The 23,920-nt window shown below is 32.1% G+C and overlaps 1 protein-coding gene across 2 annotated transcripts in view; it reads left to right on the forward strand.

Moving 5' to 3' along the window:
• Positions 1-23,920, forward strand: part of pard3ba (par-3 family cell polarity regulator beta a) — a 193,638-nt gene that overhangs the window by 4,804 nt on the left and 164,914 nt on the right. For both annotated transcript variants that reach the window (XM_051111003.1, XM_051111009.1), the window contains exon 2: positions 5,515-5,616. In XM_051111003.1, the coding sequence (XP_050966960.1) occupies positions 5,515-5,616 (102 nt within the window). The remainder of the gene's footprint in view (positions 1-5,514; positions 5,617-23,920) is intronic.

Consider the following 23,920-nt stretch of genomic DNA (forward strand, 5'->3'; position numbering starts at 1 on the left):
ACTGGTTGAGATTACCTCACTGACAGCAGAGGAAAACTGCTTTATTATCCTGCCATAGCTGGGCTCTGTCGGGCCGCTGCTAACCTCGGAGGATGGCTGGAGAGCTGACTTGGCAGGCAGCGCTGCTGAGATCACTACACATGGCACATTTCCAAGAGCACAAAGCCATCAGCGTCAGCAGCCATCACTACAACAAATTGCTCCATCACAATGGGTGTGCAATATCAAGTCCTGTGCATATGCTTAAATGAATAGTTCACCCAAAAATGAGAATTTGCTGAAGTTGTGCTCACCCTCAGGCCGTCCAAGATGTACATGAGTTTGTTTCTTCATCTGATAATTTGGAGAAATTTAGGATCACATCACTTGCTCACCAATAGATCCTCTGCAGTGAATGGGTGCCATCAGAATGAGTGTCCAAACAGCTGATAAAAACATCATAATAACCCGAATAATCCATCACTGACTTGTCTGAATCAGGTGAGAAATATGCAGAGATCAAGCATAAACAATTATAAACAAATGCTGTTGGATTTTGGTGTAAGAGACAATAGGAGATGGACTTTTTCACTAGAGGAAATTATATTATGGATTACAGACTTGCGGCGGAAGTGGCGTTTTAAAATTAAAAGCTTCTTGATGGATTTTTTTTCTTAGAAACATGCAGCTTTTTACTTCATAAGATGTTAATTGATGGACTGGAGTGGTGTGGATTACTTGTGGACTATTGTGATGTTTTTATCAGCTGTTTGGACTCTCATTCTGACGGCACCCATTCAATGCAGAGTATCCATTGGTGAGCAAATGACGTCATGCTAATTTTTTCCAAATTTGTTCCTTTGAAGAACATCTCAGATGGCCCCAGATTTGGGTCATTTTATCAAAATATGTGCACTGCACACCTTCTCAACTGATTTCAGATAGAACAAACCGTGCCAGATGAATTATATGCTGGCATTTAGTACTTTGCGTTAGGGGTTTGTTCAGATCATTAACCCTCGGTGTACACAATAGTAATCATAATGTGCTTGTCTTAGCAGAAAGCACTAATTAAAGATGTATAGCTGTGAGGAATCATTTACAATTAGTGCATGTTGAAATTACTTCAGTTCTCATAGATGGAGAGTCTGATTACTGGTTGTGTTTGACATTTGAGACAAAACAACTTCTCAGAACTTCCTGCTGTGTTGTGCGCAAGTAATCGGATCTTGTACTTTTGGTTTTCTCATGGAGTTTTAGTGGAAAAACAAGCGTCAAAATCAAAGTTATTCATAGCTAGTAGCTACACACATACTCCATATATCCGTGTCATAATGTAATTTTACTGATAATGAATCTGTATTAATATTTCCAGGTTTTGCTGTGGGAAGCTTGTAGTGCAGCTGTCAGACCATGTGTCTTGTTTAAATGTCTGAACGGTTTCTGAATGTTTCTTCCAGCGTTATGGGAGCTGGTGTGTGTAAAAAGCACCAGGTGTGTTGTTCTTCCACAGCAAATGTTGCTCGGATGGTTTCATGAAGCTGAAAACAGTCCCAGCAGACATATCTGCCTAAACAGCATGAGCACTTTTCCATAGCAGCAGGGTGGATGTCGACTGCTGCTTCCTGTTGGGACTGAGGCGGAGAAAGCGCCTTCACAAAAAATATCAGTGCGTGTTAATCTGGGTTGAATTGAGAGGCACTTTTTCAGTTTGGATTGGAGGAACTGGTGTTTTCTGTGCTTGAGATGGTATCAGCTTCCATTTTAAAGTGTTTTTGGAGAATTGAAGCTGATTTTATGAACAAATATGGAGGTTTTGGAATGATTTTGATAGAGCACTGGATCTCTTTAGGACTTTTTTCAGAATAAGTGCTTGTGTATGCGAACAGAAGCATATGCAGTTGAACTTGTGAACATTTTAACAAATGGGTCATGCGAACGACGATGCAAATTTATTGATTAATCACACAGAAATGATGCAGAAACATTTTCTTATTTTTTTTTTTTATGCTATTGGATCATGAACATCCTATTTTCACTTTCCTAACCTAAACATATGTAATTTATTTTTAGCAGCTTATTTTTTGGTTAGAAAAAATGTAGAAAGATAGAATGTAGAAAATATAGAAATTAATGCTTTTATTTAGCAAGGATGCTTTAAATTGATCAAAAGTGATGATAAAGACACTTGTACTATTACAAAAGATTTCTATTTCAGATAAATGCTGTTCTTGAACTTTCTATTCATCAAAGAAACCTGAAAAAAAAATCTTCTCAGCTGTTTTCAAACATAATAATAACAATAAATGTTTTTGAGCAGCAAATCAGAATATTAGAATGATTTTTGAAGGATTGCGTGACTGGAGTAATGATGCTAAAAATTCAGGTTTGAAATCACAGGAATAAATTACATTTTAAAATATATTCAGATAGAAAACAGTTATTTTGAATAGTAAAAATATTTAAACCTTTTACTCTTTTTGCTGTGCTTTGGATCAAATAAATGCAGGCTCTTTAAGAAAAACATTAAAAATGTTACTGTTCAAAAACTTTTGACTGGTAGTGGATTTTTCATTAAAGGAGAAGTCCACTTCCAGAACAACGATTTACAAATAATGTACTCACCCACTTGTCATCCAAGATGTTCATGTCTGTCTTTCTTCAGTCGTAAAGAAATTATGTTTTTTGAGAAAAACATTTCAGCATTTTTCTTCATATAATGGACTGCTATGGTGCCCCGATTTTGAACTTCTAAAATGCGGTTTAAATACAGCTTCAAACGATCCCAAATGCGGTTGTAAGCGATCCCAGCCGAGAAAGAAGGGTCTTATCTAGCATAACGATTGGTTATTTTAATAAAAATAATACAATTTATATACTTTTTAATGCCAAATGCTCGCCTTGTCTTACTCTGCCTGGACTGTTTTTGTCATGACAGTTAGGGTATGTTGAAAAACTCCCATCTCATGTTCTCCCTCAACTTCAAAATCGTCCTATATCGCTGTTTTACCTTTTTTCTAAGAGTGTTTGATCTTCTTTGCATGTTCACTTTGCAAAGACTGTGTCGGTACTTCTGCAGCGATGTAGGATGATTTTGAAATGATTTTTGAAGTTAAGGGAGAAAATACGAATGGAGTTTTTCAACATTCCCTAACTGTCTTGAGCCAGAATACACAGAGTTCAGGGAGAGCAAGACAAGACGAGCGTTTGAGATGAAAAAGTGTTTAAATTGTATTTTTTTTTTTTTTTAATGAAAATAACCGATCGTTTCACTAGATAAGACCCATCTTCCTCGGGCTGGGATCATTTACAACCGCATTTGGTTTGAAGCCGCATTTAAACTGCATTTTGGAAGTTCAGAATCGGGGCACCATAACAGTCCATTATATGGAGAAAAATGCTGAAATGTTTTTCTCAAAAAACAATTTCTTTACGACTGAAAAAAAGAAAGACATGAACATCTTGGATGACAAGGGGGTTAGTACATTTATATGTGAATCTTTGTTATAGAAGTAGACTTCTCCTTTCATCTTTTTATAATTCAAAGACCATTCTACAAATATATTGATATTTTACTTGGTTTTTCATTTGCATTAATGTGACTATATCGAAGCCATGATACCTCCGAGATGATTAAAGATCACATTTTTGACTGAGCTACTTGGGTGTTCAACTGTGCGCATATTGGAGTTCACAAAAACAAAATATTTAATGCTGTTTTCACAAAGACTTTCTTTGAAAATGACATTCATTGTTTGTATGTAACTGAACCATTTCACATTCAGCATGATTACATGACTTGATGATTGTAGGAGTTATGGTCATGTGTGTTAACAGTTTCATTGAGGTTTCTACTAAAAGGCGTTGATCTCGATCTGTTATGTCATGCATTACTAGCCAAACACGTTCTCTCAGACCATTGTAGTGTTTTTTTTCCTCCCTCAACCCTAGTGGGAAAGCCGTTCGGTGAGTTTGTTCGGTAATGAGCTGATGGTATTTAAACTATGACAAACTCACAACTCTTTCTTATCTTATCCGATTACATGTGTACACATGATGGTATGTGTTCCCACCGTAAATTTTCAAGCTCTACGTCAGCCTGTAACCTATCTTGTCCCGTTGTCTTGTCAGGCTCAATGGAATAAATCACAGTCATTTAATCTGTTTTGTGAAATATTATTACAGTTTAAAGTAACAATTCTATTTGAATATATTTTAAAATGCAATTAACTGTGACGCAAAGCTGAATTTTCAGCACTGTAACTCCAGTCTTCAATGTCACATGATCCTTCAGAAATCATTCTAAAATGCTGATTTATTGACATATGTGACATTTATTGTTAATGTTTAAAAAAAAAAATAAAATAAAAATAAATAAAAATAAATATATGTGTGTGTATATATATATATATATATATATATATATATATATATATAATAATATATAATAATAATAATATATATATATATATATATATATATATATATATATATTATTTATATATAATAATATATATATATATATATATATATATAATAATAATAATAATAATAATAATAATAATAATAATAATAATTATTATTATTATATTTTTATTTTATTTATTTATTTATTTATTTTTTGGGATAAATGGACATTTCAAAATAACAGAATATCAATATTTTACTGTCACTTTTAATCAATTTAATGCATCTTTGCTGAATATTAGTGTTAGTTTCTTTAAAATAATGTTACTGTCCCTTACTGAGTTCCCATTAATTGATTTATCACAACTTTTAACAGTATTTCTTGCTTTTATGTACCTGGCCTTATAAAAGTAACATGACACTCCAGGCCATAACAGGCCATACTGTACTGTAAATAAACGAAAAACACACATTAGTCATCAGTATAGTATATTAGTATATTCATAATTTATCACAGCCAGTCATAGTTTATTTCCTAATGCTGTGATTGTATGTGCTTTTGAATCATAAAACGTCAGTTTGTGCTGTAACGGTATTAATGTGCCGTAGGATTGAACCTTTGAGCAACAGGAAACTCACACCTTTTATTGTCATCGCTTCCTTAGTTTCCATACATTCATGCGCATGGGAAGATCAGACGTACATTAAAGCTGCTATTGTTTCCTAATCATGACTAAAGGGCAAATGAGAGCATCTCAGCTAACTTACCTTCACATGTCAAACAAGGGCAAACAAATGGCGTTGTATTTTGCATGGTTATCTTTTAGTGATAAAGTAGTTCTTAAAAAAAGTGTGATATAAAACAGTGATTTTTACTGCTGTGAAGTGACGACAGCAACAACATGATGTTAAATAATTTATTTGATTAGTAAATAGTCAGAGTCATTCAATAATGATAAATATAATCTGATGTCTGTGTCTGCTAATGTTTTTGTACATCAGAAATATGATTTCCACGAATCGTAAGAACAAAACAGCATGTTGTCCATCCAAAATTTCCAAACTTGTGAGTAGTCTTTTGTATTGTTTTTGAACGGGGACTTCTAATGGACCTATTGTTTTCAACAGGATGGGGAATTCCTGGTGCGGACGCTCCATGTGGAGTATGTGGACGGGGGGATCCTGGACCCAGATGACATGCTAACGGACCTGGTAGAGGACAAAGACAAGGTAAGAAACCGTGGTACTTGTACATAAACACTCGAGCTGGACTGAGAGCTTATTTCTGTGTAACGGCAGCATGTTTGTCACTAAAATGTACAGTGTGTTTGAATGCAGTTACGTTTGATTGTTTATAGCAATGACCTGCAGTAGACGGCTGGATTGAGTTTGCCTATGTGAGTTTAGGTTGTTTAGTATATTGTAAATTCAGTTTTTATATATAAATTTGATGTTTGGAGTTTCCATGTTCAGTCTTTAGTTGTTTGGGTGGTATTATCATTAATAACAATCCCTTTATTTTCGAACTATTTGATTTGGATTTGGCCAAATGTGATGCTATCTGAGTGGCTGAGTTGTTTAGTCTAAAACTAGTTCATGTGCTTTTTCCAGTTTGACTCACGCAGATTTGCAGTCCAGCTGTGAGCATTATTGGTGGGCATTCACAGCCAATCACAGCACTGCCTTCTCTCACATGACTTGTAAAGGAGACGATTGAGATGTTTCCTCCTCTTAACAGTGTTATAGACTTTATACATCTCACATTTGTAATTAACCAAAGCTACTGTAATATATTTGCAGTCTGCCAAGTTTTTTTTTGGACATTCATAAACACAGTTGTACGTCTAGAAGCAGTGGGAACTGGCAAAGCAAGTTACTTCAGACGTTTAGTTGGGACTTGTTTAGCCTGCCCTCCCTGCCTTGAGCAGATTGGTGTATGCACCAATGACATCAACACTATTTCAGAAGCTTTGGCTTCAGTTTGAAACCAGTTTGGCAGCATTTATGTATTTTTTAATGTGTACTTTTTGTGTAACAAGCTCTAAGCCCACAGCTCTGACTCAGTGTTGAATAACTACATCTGCTCTGCTTAATATTAATGAATATTAATGTTAATATTCATGCAATTTGTGTCATAAATGACCATTTTGCATAGCATAGTCTCATGTCTTAAATTTGAATAATAAGCATAGTAATATGTCTAGACGTGTGCGTGGAACAAATTATAAATTCTTATTCAGCGGGGGTTGGATAATTACTGATAAAATATTCATATGATATTCAAAGACACTTATAATGATTAAATCACTTTCTTTCATTTGAATTTTCCCATTTTTGAGATCCTAAAACTGGTTCAGTTTATTAGGAATTAAACTGTTATTCTAAGGGAAGAAGTTCGTGGCAGAATTCAGCTGTTTAGCTATTAGAGGCATGGAAAATGTAATGTTTTACTTGGAGCTGCTTTCTAATTTATTCATTGTTTTATTTGTATGGTCTGTGAGCTTTTGTTGTGATATGGATATAAATTACAAAAATAGATCTGCAGATGTTGACACATGAAGATGCATGAAAATTGAGCATGTTTGTACGTTAGAGGAGAGATTTTAGTCATTTAATATTTATGAAAATACATTAAAGTTAGTGCCAGGGAGTTGTTATGCAATTTCTAAGGTGTTTTGAGTTTTTTTTTTAAGCAAATTGTTATTGAGTTGTTAGGGTGTTCTGGGTAGTTGCTAATTGGTTGGTAACTCTGATATTGTGGTCTCTGGATTTGGTCCCCTTTTTCATTGCAAGTCGGTGGGATTTTGTTGTCTACCAGGTGATAATAAGTTCGATCACTTATGAAAAAATGCATTTTAAATACAATATAGGAGTACATGAATACATAAACACAATCTTTAAAACTGCTCTGAGAGTCACTTCATGAGCATTTTACCATTTCTTTTGATAAAAACTATCATCACATCATAGACAAGCAGAAACTGAAAGGTCTTCACAGCAATCCATCAAAATAAAAGTTGGGTTTAACTTAAAGAAACTATGACATACTAATGTAATGCTAGTAGTACTACTTCTACTACTAAAATTATTATTAAAATTTATTTTTAAGGAATATAAAAAAAAAACTGAATTTATTTACCAGAAAAAATGTAAATACACAGCACATTATTTCCAAAAAAAAAAAAAAAAAAAAAAATAAATATATATATATATATATATATATATATAGAGCATTAAATAAAACCATTAAAATTGAATCCAGAAAATTAATGAATAAGCAGAATTTGGTAAAAGTAAAACTGAATTTGACAAAAATAAAATGTATTTCATAGGGCCTTAAAATGTGATTTTGTTAAACCTTTAATATGTTTTTATTGGACATGTTTTTTCAACTCCGTTTCAATGGTTAAATTTAAAATTTAATTCTTTTAATTTTACCATTGAAACTAGAAAAATTACAATGGACAAAAATGTAATCCAGAAAAAATAAAACCGAAAATGCGGAATGTGGGGAAAAAAATAATAATAAAATGGATTTTATAGGCCCATATCCTTAACATTGAGTTTGAGCGACAGCAAAAGTGATGCTTGCATTAGTAATTTTCTTTCCTCCTGTTTACATCACTCTTCACATCAAGAGCATTTTGATGCCTAAATTTTCTAGATAAGCAGCCCACTTAGTTTTGGAACGGAGCCGTTTTGACTCCAATAAAACAACTTTCTGGCATGAAATTTGGGCTAAATAGGAAATGAGGAAAACTTTTTACTCTTTAACTCGCTGCTATTGATTACTGCACGGTATTGCATTCTAAACGCATTTTTCTTTTTCTTCCTGAGAGTGTTTTCCCTCCATTTAGAGGGAAAAAAACATTCTTGCAAAGCCATTTTTCACACTGACCGGGCCCATTATTGCCCATTATGCAGTCAAGCGGCTTTCGTCTCTGTTATAATAATCTTTATCATCCTTTGGAAACATTCCACCGAGACGAGGTCTCACCGTTAGTAGCGCATGCTAATCAACTTTAATACAAAGCCGGTGCGAGGGAGTCACAGCATCTTCATTAGACCGTTCTTCACCTCCTACGGAGGTTGATTAGGGTGAAGTTGCCATGGCGATGGAATCAGATTACAGCCCCACCCCTGCTCTGATGCCCATTAACCCCCAGCAGGATGTGATGGCGCTTGGCTTGACCCCCGGGCCCTGCCCATGAATATTCAGCGTGGGATGATGAATGACGTTAATGCGCGGAGTTGCTGTAGTCGGGGACCTGGTGGACTCTGGGAGACGGAGAGGTCATGCTGGCAGGACTTGCCACGCTGTTTCCTTTAGTCAGTTAAACACTTAATCACTCTGGTTCTTCTCTTTGAGATTTAATATTCTGCATGTGTGGTGGTGTTATGAACTTTCACTCATTTTGGGTTGATTATGATGATCTTTGTGTGTTTGCCTGTGTGGGTTGATGTCTGAAAGAAAAGATTAGAACAAATCTGATGACTTTCTTTTTCCAGTGGTGTTTTTTGAAACAGCCATGACTTTATTGTAAAATATGATAGCAACATTTTAGGTTGTATGGATTGAACTTAATTTAAAATGTGTATTTCTTCAACTTACGAAGTTAATTTACCAGCCTACTGAGGCACTACAATCTATTTTATACCTGTTTATAATATGCTGATAGCCATCATAAAAACACTAGCAGTAATGAGAAGGCCACAAGTAGAATCAAAGTTCATCACAAGCTTTGGATGTAAATACTGGGAAATAGACGGAGCACAGTGTTGTGCAATACGAAACGGCATAATGATAACAAAAAATAACAATAAAATAATGCATTAAACTTTAATGTAACCACATGTAACATAAAACCCTAATGCACATAACAGACAACAAAAAACATTAAAATGAAACAATTATTTAAATGAAAAACCATCAAAAGCGAAGCTAAATCTGACAGTTGTATACAAATGTTGGAACTTGTGGAAATGCATCTTTGATTGCTTTGTGTGAGAAACCAGCCATTATTTGCTAACCTTTTGTGCTGTAGTGCTCAACTTGCCCGGGCTTGAGTTCAGCTCAATGACATGTCAAAACATGTTTCACCTGGTTTCATGACAATGATGTCAAGCGTCATTAGTTTTCATATGTCTTTGATGTCAAACCTGGTGCAACATATGTCAGTTAAGAGACCTTTTATGCTCTTTTTTACAAGATGTAATACAAGTCACAGGTGACCCCAGAATGTGACTGTGAGGTTTCAGCTCAAAATAACCCACAAATCATTTATTATATAATTTGAAAATGCCCATTTTCTGAGTGGAAGCAGAAACGCGCTGTTTTGTGCATGTCTCTTTAAATGAGCTGTTGCTCCTTGCCCTCTTTTCCAGAATAGGGCTTTGCCTTTACAGCTCATACCTTAGATACTCTCACAAAACATCTGTTTGGCTTTGATTATCATCTCTATAGCACTGATATCATGCGTTTTAAACCGTATCTCTTTCATGTCTTATTGCGCTTAAACTGTCAATACACAGAAGTTTATGTTAAAAACACAAGCTACAAAAAAGTTAGTTATGCCTGTGAAGGTAAACAGCAGGGAACGAAATGGCATGTTAGTATTAGATCTGTGTGTCTAGAGCGTAATATACAGTAAATAAATCAACAAATCCACTGCTGTTTGGTCTCCTGAGGCTGGGACTCTAAATAGTGGATGAAACATGCAGATTAAGGGGTGGTAATATTATAGTAAGATCGTCTTTCTACTTCACGCTGGAGTGAAATCTGTGTATGCTTACGAAAAATGCTTACCAAAATAAAGTTACTGGGTTGTTCTTTTTCATGTTTTCTAGGTTGGCAGATCTGATTCTAGCACTTAAACATGGAAAAAGTCAGATGTTCATGATATGTCACCTTTAATGAAATTTGAATGCAATTTTTTTAACAAATATTTAGGGGTTCAAGCGTGTAGGGCCGAACCCTATTGTAATTGTTAGAATGGTCCTGGAGGAGCGATCTCCACGTAAAACTGATCGTACAGACCAAACCGTAAGTTGTAGAGACTTGAAACTTGGAGGGATGGTAGTACTCAGACCGCCTATAATGTGACCAAGGCTTGCTCCAATCGGCCTGACGGGGGCGCTACTGTGATCTATCATATTGCATATGATATTGATATTGCAGATCTATGATATGAGCAATACTATATTGCTCATAACTCCTAAACCGTTAGTTGCTCAAGTGTCTTATGTTGTTGGAATCCTTGGCTCACGCTGGACAAAATACTCACCTCAGATTCGATTGTGAGTCTGGCGAAATTTTCGGGTGTTTTGCATTTTTTGAAAATCCTAGCGAACTAGTGCAGAAAGATTCTCTGGAGAATTAATATCAATAATTATCAAAAAAAAGTTTAACTTTGAATTCACCGTCGCGAAAGGGGCGCCAAAATGTTTGAAATGGGCAGGTCCACTTTTAGTAAAATGCCTATAACTCCTGAATGAAATGAGATTTCTCCGCCAAACATGGAACACTTATGTAAGAGCTCAATCTGAGGTCACAGGACAAAAATGTTGGAGCTTGGCCACTTGTTGGCGCTATAAGAGAGAAAAAAAACATAAAAATGGCTTTAACTGCGCAACCATTTGTCCAATCAACATGAAAATCAGTGTGCACGGTCTTGGTCTGAAGTACCACAAGTGTCTACAAGGACATTTGCGTATCTCAAAAAACATTGGCAGACAAATTTTGAGCACCTGTTAGACAAGGTTAACGGAGGCCAATCGGAACGAAACTCGTGGGCTTGCTCGACTCACGGCCCCAAAGGTCCCCCTTGGGGCGATATCGCATTTTCAAGGGCGTAAATGATTGTAGGTTGCACATTTTTTTTTGCACATAACCACAATATTTATATTATACGATAGAACTCCTCATTCTGGACAACTTTGCCTCTAGAACCACTGCTGTCTGTCAGATTGTTGGTTAAATGATTGAGAATATGTAAAGAAATTACTTTTGCGAACTAGTCCTAGAATATGAAATCTAAAAAAAAAAAAAAAAAAAAAACACTGCAGTACAATTCTCTGGACTCTCTAGGCCAATAATTATCAAAAAAAAAAATTGAAATTTACCCTTTAGGAAGCTTTAACGAGGTTGTTTAGAAAAGGGGCCTGTCCAAATTTACCCAAAATTCTATATAAAGCCCAAAGGAAAGCTCAAAACTTCACGAAATCTGCTGAGCACATGCAACAGGTGATTCTAAACAAGCATGCAAAGTTTTAAGAGGATTGGACCACAGCTAGTGCTATAACAGTCATAACCGTTAAAAAACATATTTCTATGGTAAATTACCAGATTTTACCAAAAATGTTTTTTTAATCATTGCTTTAGGTGGCTACAAGCTTTCATATGTGCTTACATGTCTTAAAGCGCTTGGAACATAGTCATATCGGCTACTTTTGAATAGTTTGGATACTGTTTTGTTTTGGAGTTCAGCAGCTCTCTTTGTCTTTCATTTTCTCTGTATGGATCATTGTGCAAAAATAGCTCCTTTGCTGCTTCACAAAGTAAAAACACCACAGTGAATAGATGATGACAATCTCATTTTTGGAGAACTATTATTTTATAGAAAATAAATCAAAATGTATATAAAAAAGACTTTTATTAGATTTTGAGATGGATGAAGGATCGTCCACGTTCGCGTTAATTCATCGAGCGAGTAGTCGATGCTGATTTCTTAAATTAATAAACTGATAAATTAGTATTTAAAACCACTACTGAGGGCACTTCATGGATTACGCTTTGGGTTGTAATTACTCCTACCCTCATTCTGCATGCATTAAACTACTGTCAGCCTCAAAGACAAATGTCGGAGTACAACATGTCAATAATATCTGATATCCTGCATTATCATACTGACCATAACGGATTCCTCACCCACCTTTTTGAGCTTATCATCATGCGTTCAGCCATCGTCTCTTTTTGCCTAATGCCCATAATCAGCCACTCCAGATGATGAATGGTGATTATGTGTGTGTGTGTGTGTGTGTGTGTGTGTGTGTGTGTGAGTTTCTCTGAGCTCAACAGAGTCACTGATAATGACCTAAAGCATCTATGATAACAGAGCACTTTACTTTCCCAAGATCCGCATTACCTGTACAGGCCTATCATTCACTTCCACTCACTGTCACTCACTGATGCATTTTGGGCCTGTCCCCGTGTGCCAGTGCTGTCATAGCAGCCCATCAGAACGGGCAGGTTAACAGCCATTAGAGAGGAGAGATTTTTTTCAGCACCTAGTCAGGAAAAACTCCAGATGGAATCAGTGCAGGATTCCAGTCGGAATTTCCATCGTAATTTGGAACCAATTGTTTCTGATTCTGATTCGTTTTTTTTTTTTTTTTAATCAAAAATACAGTAAAAATGATATTGTGAAATATGATTACAATTTAAAACTTTAATATATTTTAAATTGTCATTTATTTCTGTGATGCAAAGTAGAATTTTCAGCATCATTACGCCAGTGTTCAGTGTCACATGATCCTTCAGAAATCATTCTAATATGCTGATTTGCTGTTCAAGAAACATTATTATTTTATCAATGTTAAATTAATAAAATTATTAATTTTTAATTTAATATAATTTAATTTAATTTAATTTAATTTTGTCTTATTTGTCTTTTTTGGAGCAACAGTAGTATTTTGGGAAGATCTGTGTTATGATATGTTGCTGTAAAAATTGTTGCTGTTTTTTTTTTTGCTCAATTTAATGTGTCCTTGCTGAATAAAATTATTATTTTATTCTATTTTTTTTTTTTTTTAATGTTAAATTTACAGTATATATCAAAATTATTATTATTATTATTATTATTATTATTAACATTATTATTACAGTATTTATTAAAAGGTTTTTTTTTTTTTTGGAGCAACAGTAGTATTTTGGGAAGATCTGTGTTATGATATGTTGCTGTAAAAATTGTTGCTGTTTTTTTTTTTTGCTCAATTTAATGTGTCCTTGCTGAATAAAATTATTATTTTATTCTATTTTTTTTTTTTTAATGTTAAATTTACAGTATATATTAAAATTATTTTTATTATTATTTTGGAGCAACAGTTGTATTTTGGGATGGTCCGTATTGTTGTTTTTTGTTATTTTTTTTTATTTTTTAAACCCGTAATACTCAGTATGATAGATTAAAAGCTTATCTGTGATGCGAAAAACAATAAAATTAGCTGTTAGAAGATGTAAGAGAGTGTGCGAGAGATAAAAGACAGTTGTGATGTCTGTTTATATCGATTTAATTAACTTCAATGATAATTCAGATCCTTCTGTTTTACCAGCCCTTGATTTCTTTCATACTTCTGATGAGTTTATAAATAAACATTTTTTCCCCCTTATCTTTTTTCATGGTCATCCTTGTAATGTTTTGGACCTCGTAAATAGGCCTAATGAATTTGCCTTGCTAATTAGCACATATTTCAAAAGCTAATTCAGAGTAAATGACTTCTGAGTAATTGACGTAATTGTAGACTGCAAATTAATATGCAGATTGTAGTGCGTTTCTGGGCCACAAACGTTTAAAATATATAGCAGGCCAGTCAATAGTTAGCATCACTGGCATCCAGCTAATTTTGAAATGCATTTGTCTTTTTTTCATTTTCACGTCTGTCGTCATTGAGAGAGCGATCATGCTCGTTGAATAGAGGCTGATTGCTCGAGCCGAACGTTTAACTACTGTGCTTTTCTCAATTTGCCGGCATAGTTAAGCACTATTCAGCTAATATGAGCCGCGGGTTCATTCGATTACATTTCAAATGCAGAAGGATGATTCTAATAAAAAAAAAATCTCATAATACATGAAGAATTTGATTGATTAAGGCTATTCAGAAACAGGGGAAAGAGCTGTGGGAACTCATTTTCACTGATGAACAAAACACAGCCTCGATTTGACGCTACAGTCACAGTTTCAGTCACAGTTTGAGTATTACTACTTCAACAGAGATTCACTGAAAATATGATGGGCAATGATCTGTGCTACTTTTTATTCTTTTATTATATTTTTTATATTCTCCAGCTTTTTTGGACTTACCTTCTAAAGTTAGATCTTGTATGTTTTTTTTTTTTTTTTGTGTGCTAAGATGTGAATTTTTTTTATTTTTTATTTTTGTGTTCCTTGGGTAGACAGACTTGTGCTGCATTCACATCTTGTCAGAATTACCATAATTATTATTTTTTTGTTTCTATGGCAACAGCCATAACACAGAAATGATGTCATGTGTGGATTATAACCTTTCTGTTGCTAGGCAGTTGCTAAGATGTTTAAAGTGGTTTATAGGTCATTCATTTATGGTTGCTAAGGTGTTTTTGTTTATTTAAGATTTTCTGGTTTCTAGATTTGGCAATTTTACCTCCTTCAATAAACACTAGACTACCGGGGGTTATTTAGTGTTGCTTTTATTTCAAATAAATGCTACTGAAAGCTTTTGAACTTTCTATTCATCAAAGAATCATATTATTATTATTATTGTTATTGTTATTGTTATTGTTGTTGTTGTTATTATTATTATTATTATTATTATAATTATTATTATTATTATTATTATTATTATCAATAGTGAAACCTGTTGTGGCTAAATATTTTTATATTCAATTAATTTATATGATTAATTGTTTTATAATATTTGTTTATACTTTTTTCAAGATTTGTTGAATATTAATATATAATAATAATAATAATAATAAATATTGTTGTTGTATTATCAGTAGTGAAAACTTGTTGCTAAATATTTTTAGATTCAATTAATTTATGATTATTTTATAATATAATATTATTTGTTTCATCTTTTTTTTAAGGATTCTTTTATTATTATTATTATTAGTAGTAGTAGTAGTAGTAGTAGTAGTAGTAATAGTGAAAACTGTTGTTGCTAAATGTTTTTATATTAAATTAATTTGTATGATTATTTTTTGTTATAATATTTGTTTCACACTTTTCAAGTTTTTTATTATTATTATTATTATCATCATTATCATTATTATTATTATTATTATTATTATTATTATTATTAGTGGAAATTTGTTTTATGTTAAATTAATTTGTATTATTTTATAATTGTATAATATAGTTTCATACTTTTTAAAGATTCTTTTATTATTATTATTATTATTATTAGTAGTAGTAGTAGTAGTAGTAGTAGTAGTAGTGAAAACTGTTGTTGCTAAATATTTTTGTATTAGATTAACCTATAAATTATTTTCTAATGTTATTGTTTCTTGCTTATTTTGAGTTTCTATGAATTTAAGCATTATTGTTGTTATATTATCAGTTGTGAAAACTCTTGTTGCTAAATATTTTTTATATTAAATTGTGTGTATTAAATGTTTTTTTCAAGATGATGATGATTATTATTATTGTTATTATTAATATTATTATTATTATCAGTAGTGAAAATTGTTGTTGCTAATATTTTTATATTAAATTAATTTATTTTTATTATTTAATCTTATTTTTGTGTCATACATTTTTCTTTGAATAACGTTTGAATAATCTTTTATTATTATTATTATTATTATTATTATTGGAGCATCAAATGAGTGAATTAGAATGGTTTCTGAAGGATCATGTGACACTGAAGACTGGAGTAATGATGCTGAAAACTCAGATTTACTAACAAAAAATAAATTAGATTTTAAAATGTATTAAAATGGAAAACAGTTACTTTTAAATTGTAATAATTTTTCATGATATTACTGTTTTTACTGTATTTTTGACCAAATAAATGCAGCCTTGGTGAGCATAAAAGTCTTTCAAACGTTTGAAGAGTAGTGCAAGTTTCTGAGATTTTCAAATTTTATCATCTGTTTTTAGTCAAGTTTGTGGCGTATGTGGTAGTGCATGTGTTATAGTTATGTAACAAATTTTAACACCTTGGTTTAAATCCCAGACCCAAGACTTACAGTGATGTTTGGCTTAGCATGCGCCACTAAAAATAACTATGTTTCTCCCGCCACTAAATATTAATATTCATTTTGGTTGTGATGGGTGGGCTGATGCTGTCACTTTGCATTTCTAAGAGCATGAGCTGCTTTTAGTTTTGGCTTCTAATATTAGCAGAAGAAAGGAATCCGGCAGTATGATGCAGGTCGGATCTCATTGGGCATCCATGTATTATGCATTCTCATTTCCATGTGTTTTGCTCGATCCTCTTCCCAGCATTGATTTCCCAGACTGGGGGAATGTTGCTCGACTCGGAGAACAAAGGCTTTGATGAGGGAACGCTGTCCTTTGCCAGTAGTTTCTTTTTGAACGCACACAATAAAGAACATTTCTGTTTAATCAGACCATTAGCACCAAACATGAAACATGCATCATTTAGGTCGACCTCTTTTAAAGATGTTCATATTCATTCAGTCAGATGTTCATTCAGTTATTCATTGTTTAGGATTGGAAACTTCATTTGCAACTTTCAGTTGGTTACTCGTTGGTTAATTATCTAATTTGCTACATCAGCTGCTAAACTTGTGTGTTGTGGCAACAGCATTTCCCTACAAATAGCACAGTGCTAGTACTATGATTGATTGATTAGCCTCAAAAGGTAATACTGTTTTACTGTCCGATTAACTGCAGGGATGCACATTATAGGCATCATATTGGTTACTGGCTGATATTGGCATTTAAAACCAAAAAAAAAAAAAAATGGATTGCATTCAGATTTGGATAATTAATTCTTTCTGCCAATTTTAAGTTTTAAAATGACAGCAATAGATTATAGCATAAGATTTAATGCTTGAAGAGTGCACAATTAACCAGCATTTAACCAGCATCTTTCCGTAGTCTTTGTGTTTTTTTTTTTTTTTTTTTTTTGTATGTGTTGTTTGTTTTTTTTTATTTTATTTTATTTTATTTTATTTTATTTTATTTTGTTTTGTTTTGTTTTATTAATATTCCTATTTTTTTTTTTAATGTTATAATTGTAATTACATATACATGTTTGATTTTAAATGTTTTTTTTATTTTTTATTTTAGATTGAGAATTTTGTATTTGAGTGAATACTTTAATATTCATTAAATTTTTCAATGTTATGTACATGATCTTTACTATAATTAAACTGGTCAGTGTCTATTGTTAGTGTCATGGTTGTAGATTTCCATGATATTTTTTCTGAGTAAAATCATTTTGTTTTCTCTTGTGTAAAGGTCACACTAAATTTTTCCTATTTTATTTTATTTTATTTTATTTTATTTTATTTTATTTTATTTTATTTTATTTTATTTTATTTTATTTTATTTTATTTTATTTATTTTTTTTATTTTATTAAAAGTTTTAAATTACTACTTTTTGATTTAATATTAATTTTTTATTTTATATTGACAATTTTGAGTAAATACTTTGCAAAGTAAATACTCATTACTCATTTTCAATTTCTTTTTCTTTTTTTTAGTTAATTTATTATTCCTATTTATGTATTATTTTTTTAATGTTTTAAATTTTAATTGAATTTAATGTTTAAATTACATTTTATTTTTAATTTAATATTATTTTATTTTATTTTATTTTATTTATCTTTATTTTATTTTTTTATTTTATATTGAGAATTGAGTAAATACTTTGTAAAATAAATACTCATTACTCAATACTCATTCCCATTTTACTATTATTTTATTGTTTTATTTTATTTTATTTTATATTATTATTTATTATATTTTATTTTAATCACATTTTAATTTAATTTAATTTAATTTTAGTCTTTTTTTAAAAGACATTTTATTTTTTTAAATGTACATTTAAATTTATTTTTTAGTACATATTGAGAATTTTGAGTAAATACTGCGTAAAATAAATATTTACTATCATTAAACTGTCTCTTAAATAATTATTTTAATTTAATTTAATTTAATACAGTAAATGTATATTTTATGTATTAATATTAATACAATTATTATTGTATTTGTTTAATAACAATAATAATAACAACAACAAAATTTTAACTGGTGCTTAAAATTATTTAATTATTGTTATATTTAGTACTTTAACAATAGTGATCATTGTTGTTATTTATTTATTTATTCACCAGCGCATTAATTAAAGTGCTTGCGTTACGCTTCAGTTTCCTTTCTAAACTGTTAATTCCAGGCTGCCAGCGGACCTCCACGGCGTCTTCATTAGGCCTCACGCTCTCCGAAACACTTGACTGACAGCTTGAGAGCGTTTCTCGAATCTCAGCTCATCCTCTTCAGTGATAATTTGCTAACTCTTCACATAAGTGACAAGTCACACATATCAGCGCTCCCTGCGCACCACTTCAGAAGAGGTTAGCGAGTCAACCGCGGTGGATAAAACTAATAAAACACATTGTGCAAAACGCTCGACTGCAATTAAAAACCGTAAACCCGCACCTGGGTCCCTGCCCCGTCCACCAATCAGCAGTCATCACGCCCTTCATTATTATTATTATCAATTTCCACAGGCGTCCGCTACTCTAATTAATTGTCTTAACGAATGGGCCTTTCTTGATGAGATAGTAATGAGTCTGAATAACCCTCCTGAAACAGACGTGGCTCGTCTGGGCTGGAAACACACACTTATCAGATACATGCTGTCACCTCCGATTTCTCGGAGAACGTCTCAAAGCCTTGATGAAGTGTAATTGTTTGTCTCTCATGGTTTAGCATAAAGTAATGGCTTTTGTTAGAGATCTGTCTATTGCATTGGAACAGGACTCCTTCTGTCAGTAGTGTATCAGTCTACCTGTTCGTCCAGAAATAATGTTATATCTTTATGACCTGGTATAATATGCATGTGAACTGTGCCAGAGGCTGGTATAGGATGGGTGTGTGTGTGTGTGTGTGTGTGTGTGTGTGTGCCCTCTGCTGGAAGATGAACATTTCCTATGGCTGATACTGTACCAGCCGGAAACGGGTAAAAATAGGCTGGATTTTGCTAAGTTTAGAGACATGACCAATGATATTCACACTTCAAACCCTTCAACCACACTCACACTTGGTTGGTTAAGCTTTGCATGCCTTAAATATTTTACTGGAATTCCTAGTGGGATTTCTGTCATAATTGGAGCCAATCCCAGAATATCCCAGTAGGCTCATGTAAGAATCCCTTAAGAGTCAAATACGATCCTAGTGGATAAACTGTAATTCTTACAGGGTTTTTTGATTCATATTTGATTCTCAGAGTGGCTGTTGTATTGGAATAAAGTCTTTAAATTGCTTGTGGGATTTTATCATATTGGGAATGACACCAGTGATAGCCTCAAAGAGAATTCCCAATAATGTCCTTTCGGATTTGATTCTTTGTTTTCAAATTATGAATTATAGAACCAAGTGCATGTGAGTATTTTTGAATATTCTGTTGGAATTCCTAGTGGGATTTCTGATAATTGGAGTGAATTGTAAAATATCCCAATGGAAATCAAAACAGAATTAAAAAAAAAAAAAAAAAAAATATATATATATATATATATATTTTTTTTAATTCTGTTTTATTTATTTTTTTCCAAATTCTGTTTTTTCCATTTAAATTTTTCTGGATTCCATTTTTTTTTTTCAATTTTCCATTCCATTTTTTCCCCCTTTTGAATTGTTCTAGACTGTGTTTTAATGGTTAAATTTTTTTTTTTTTTTCCCATTAATTTTCTGGAATCAATTTTAATGTTTTTTTGTTTTTTGGACACTGTTTTAATGGTTAAATTAACCATGTCTAATCATGTCTAATTATTTGCAATAATACAGCAATTTATTAAAAATTATTTTATTGCCTTCTGAAGTATGTTTTATTTTATTTATTTGTTCTCATATTCAGTTTTATTTTCACCACATTCTGTGTTTTCCATTAATTTTCTGGAATACATTTTGTGTTTGTTTTTTGTTTTTGTTTTTTTTGTTTTTTTTAATTTTTTGAAGTTCATCTTATTGTAGAGTACTATGGAATTCCAAATTCCATTTTTTCCATTTATATTTTTCTGGATCCTGTTTTTTTTTTTTTTTTTTTTTTTTTTTTTAATTGTTCTGGACTCTGTTTTAATGGTTAAATATTTAAAAAATTAATCAAAAGCATGTCTAATTAATTAACATCATGAAACATACAGCAATTTCTGAAAAGGTATGTTTTATTCCACATTCTGTGTTTTCCATTAATTTTCTGGATTCAATTTTAGTGGTTTCATTAAATTGTAATAATTAAAAGCATCTCTAATTAATTAATTTTATTTAAATGATATTTATTTATTTCTTTATTTTTAAAATACTGTGTTGTGTATGTACATTTTTCTGGTAAATCATTTGTCTGGTAAATTTCCCTTTAAAAAGCAATGTTTTAATAATCATTTTATTAGTAGTAGTAGTAGTACTGTGACTACACTAGGTAATGTATTTCTGTCACAATTTCTTCAAATTAATCCTCCAAATTAACTTATTTGTTAGAATTAAATAAATAATAATGAAGTTCTTTTATAATGACAGTTCAAACGATGAATTATGGAATCCTGTCTATATTTAGATTTATTTATTTATTTTTACTATTTTTGAGGCTATACCAAACTTTTGTGAAATTCTGGTGTAATTAATGTGTGTGAAATTGTCTGAGCGGGAAGGGGGGCGTTGGATGGACGGATGATCAGGTCTGATTGACCCCTCAGTGGATGTTTCCGGCTCGTTAGGCCTAGCGAGATGCCTGATTAGCGCTTTTGATTCCTCCGTCGGGCCTGTGTGCTTCTATTTTTCACTGCGTCCTCCCTTTTCCTGCAGGTCAGGCTTTAGGAACAAAGAGGCCAAACATATAAGTGAGAAGGACAACTTGCTTCCAGCTACTGGGATGTCAGATGCCTTGTAGTCAATTTGTCTCAAGCTGTGCTTGTCTCTGTCTCTGTCTGTGAGTGTGTGTGTTTGATTACTACCATAGCAAGGCTCTTAAGGCCAGAAAATGAACATCTCGGCTTTTTAGAGCGTCAGCGCTGTTCCAGAAAACTGCCTGCCGGTGTCAAGGTAGCACAAATGTGTTTTGGTCTCCATGGTAACTCCCTGGAAACCACATGTTCTGCCGACTTCGAGCTGAAACTTTTTTTTTTTTTTTTTTTTTTTTTTTTTTTTTTTTCAGCCTCCTGCAGTTGATGTGATTTTGTTGTTTGATTCGGTCAATTTGTCTGCATCTAGGTCACTGAGATATATATATTTGTGTGTGTGTATATGTGTGTGGATCTGTTCATTTATTTAAAAAAAAAAGTCATAACTGTAGACATTATTTAATAAATAATTATATAAATTGCTGCATTGGCCATTTATTTATTTATTCCTGAATTTCATAATTTACTTATTTTATTATAAATTTATGTATTATTTTTTTTTTTTTAACAGATAGATGGATAGATAGATATTTTTTTTACATTTATTCTGTTTTATTCATGAATTTGCAAATTATTTATTATTATGTTATTTTAATTTATTTTTATCTGTATTTTTTGTTTATTAATTAATTAATTCATTCATTCCTGCATTTGATCATTTACTTATTTTATTATAAATTTATGTATGTATTTATTTATTTAGATAGATAGATGGATAGATAGATTTTTTATTTATTTATGCTTTTTTTAATTCATGAATTTTTGCATTTTTTTCTGTATTTATATATTAATTCATTTGTTTTTGTTTTTTTATTTGAATGTATTTTGTATTATATATTAATTATTTACATATTTATTCTCTCATTTATTTTAATTGCTTTGGGAGAATTTTGTTTTGTTTTTGAAAAAAGAATTGCTAGTCAGACATTATTATATAAATAATTGGCTAACTGGCCATTTATTTATTTACATTTGATTTCTGCATTTGATCATTTACTTATTTTATTATAAATGTATGTAACAAATAATATATATAAATTATATAAATTTTTATATATATATATATATGTGTGTGTGTGTGTGTGAGTGTGTGTATGTGTATGTGTGTATTTTTTCCCCAGCTTTTTTTAATGCATTTCTGCATTTATTTGTTATTATTAAATTGTTTTATTTATTTATTTTTTTATTTATTTATTTATATTTATATATATATATATATATATATATATATATATATATATATATATATATATATATAATATTTTATTTATAATTTATTATATTAATTAATTTTTCATGAGTTTATTTATTTTATGTTAATTTTCATGTATTTATATATTGTATACTAATTATTTGCATATTTAATAATTCATTCATTTCTTTTAATTGCTTTTGGGGAAAAACTTTTTAAAGTTTTGTTTTTTTTTAAACATTGATATTTGAATACAAAGTTTTGTCTGTCAATTCAAAGGCAATATAATGTTGATATTCATAATATTTGTGTAACATACTACACCTTGATGTGTTAACTCACATTTAAGGTGTAAGGAAAATATTTAATTACTTGGTTATACAATTTTTTTTTAAAGCGTTTAAATAATAAATGTTTTTTTTCATAGTCACTTCATCAGTGTTGTTATCTGTCAATGACCTAGCTGCTTGTTTCCTGCTGCTCAGGAGTGTGAACGAAACATCACAGCGAGTTTCAGCCCTGAAATCAAGTTCGCACACATTCAACATGTTTCCAAACGTGTGCCGCAGACGCGATTCCTCATAAACCCCCTGAAGCACGGATCCGAGCGGAGCACAGCCCCCTCCGCGCGCGCTCACACGCAGACGCTTTGATTTACTGCAGGTTCCAGTAAAAGGCAGCTGCGCTTGCACAGCGCACCCTGCGACGTGACAGGTCTTATTATTATTTATAAGCATTCATAAAGAGAAAGGGTAAATTTGTCATTAATCTTACAAACACACCACAGCCCCGGGGGGATTTTGGCACATTGTGTTCCCCACAAAGTAGCTCACGTTAAAAAAGCCCACTCATTCATCAAGATGCTCATGCGAACACCATCCGTCATGTTTTTTCCCCCTTCCAACGGTCTAATAATTAGCTCTCTCTAGTGCTAAGCTAATGCCAGCTGCTCTCTTTCACCCTCTCGTAAGACCCTCCATCCGCCTCCCCCTTCTCTGGCACATTTACCCCCCTCAGATGCTCCAGAGGGGCTGAAGCTCAAATGGAAGGAGTGATTAAGGAGAAGAGGGGGCGGCAGATACCTGTGGAGCAGAGCCGCCACTCGAACAGCTTCCTCTTTGACCCGCTCTCCCTCTCACATTCTCACTTTTTTCGGTGTCTTACTTCTCTTTTGGAATCTGTACTTTTCATTTAGATTTTAATTCCTTTACAGCATAGGTTTTTCTTTTTGGTCAGGCGAACTCCTTTATACGCAGAATATTTACTTGAAATACCCTGTGAAATTTTACGTTGGTAGTTCAATACTTTAACGACACATTTGCATGATCATGGTTCTCTGATGTTGGTTTTAGGTCACATGGCATGCAAGTGTTATTTATTTATTTTAAATACTTTTAGGGAAATACTTTTTATTGTACTTGCTTTTATTTTTAAATGATCAACAGTTTATTCCATAATAATCCCATTGGGAAGTTTTAATTTTAGTTTTGTTTTATGCT

Source organism: Labeo rohita, chromosome 1 (genome assembly GCF_022985175.1).
Source record: "Labeo rohita strain BAU-BD-2019 chromosome 1, IGBB_LRoh.1.0, whole genome shotgun sequence".
Classification (NCBI taxonomy): domain Eukaryota; kingdom Metazoa; phylum Chordata; class Actinopteri; order Cypriniformes; family Cyprinidae; genus Labeo; species Labeo rohita.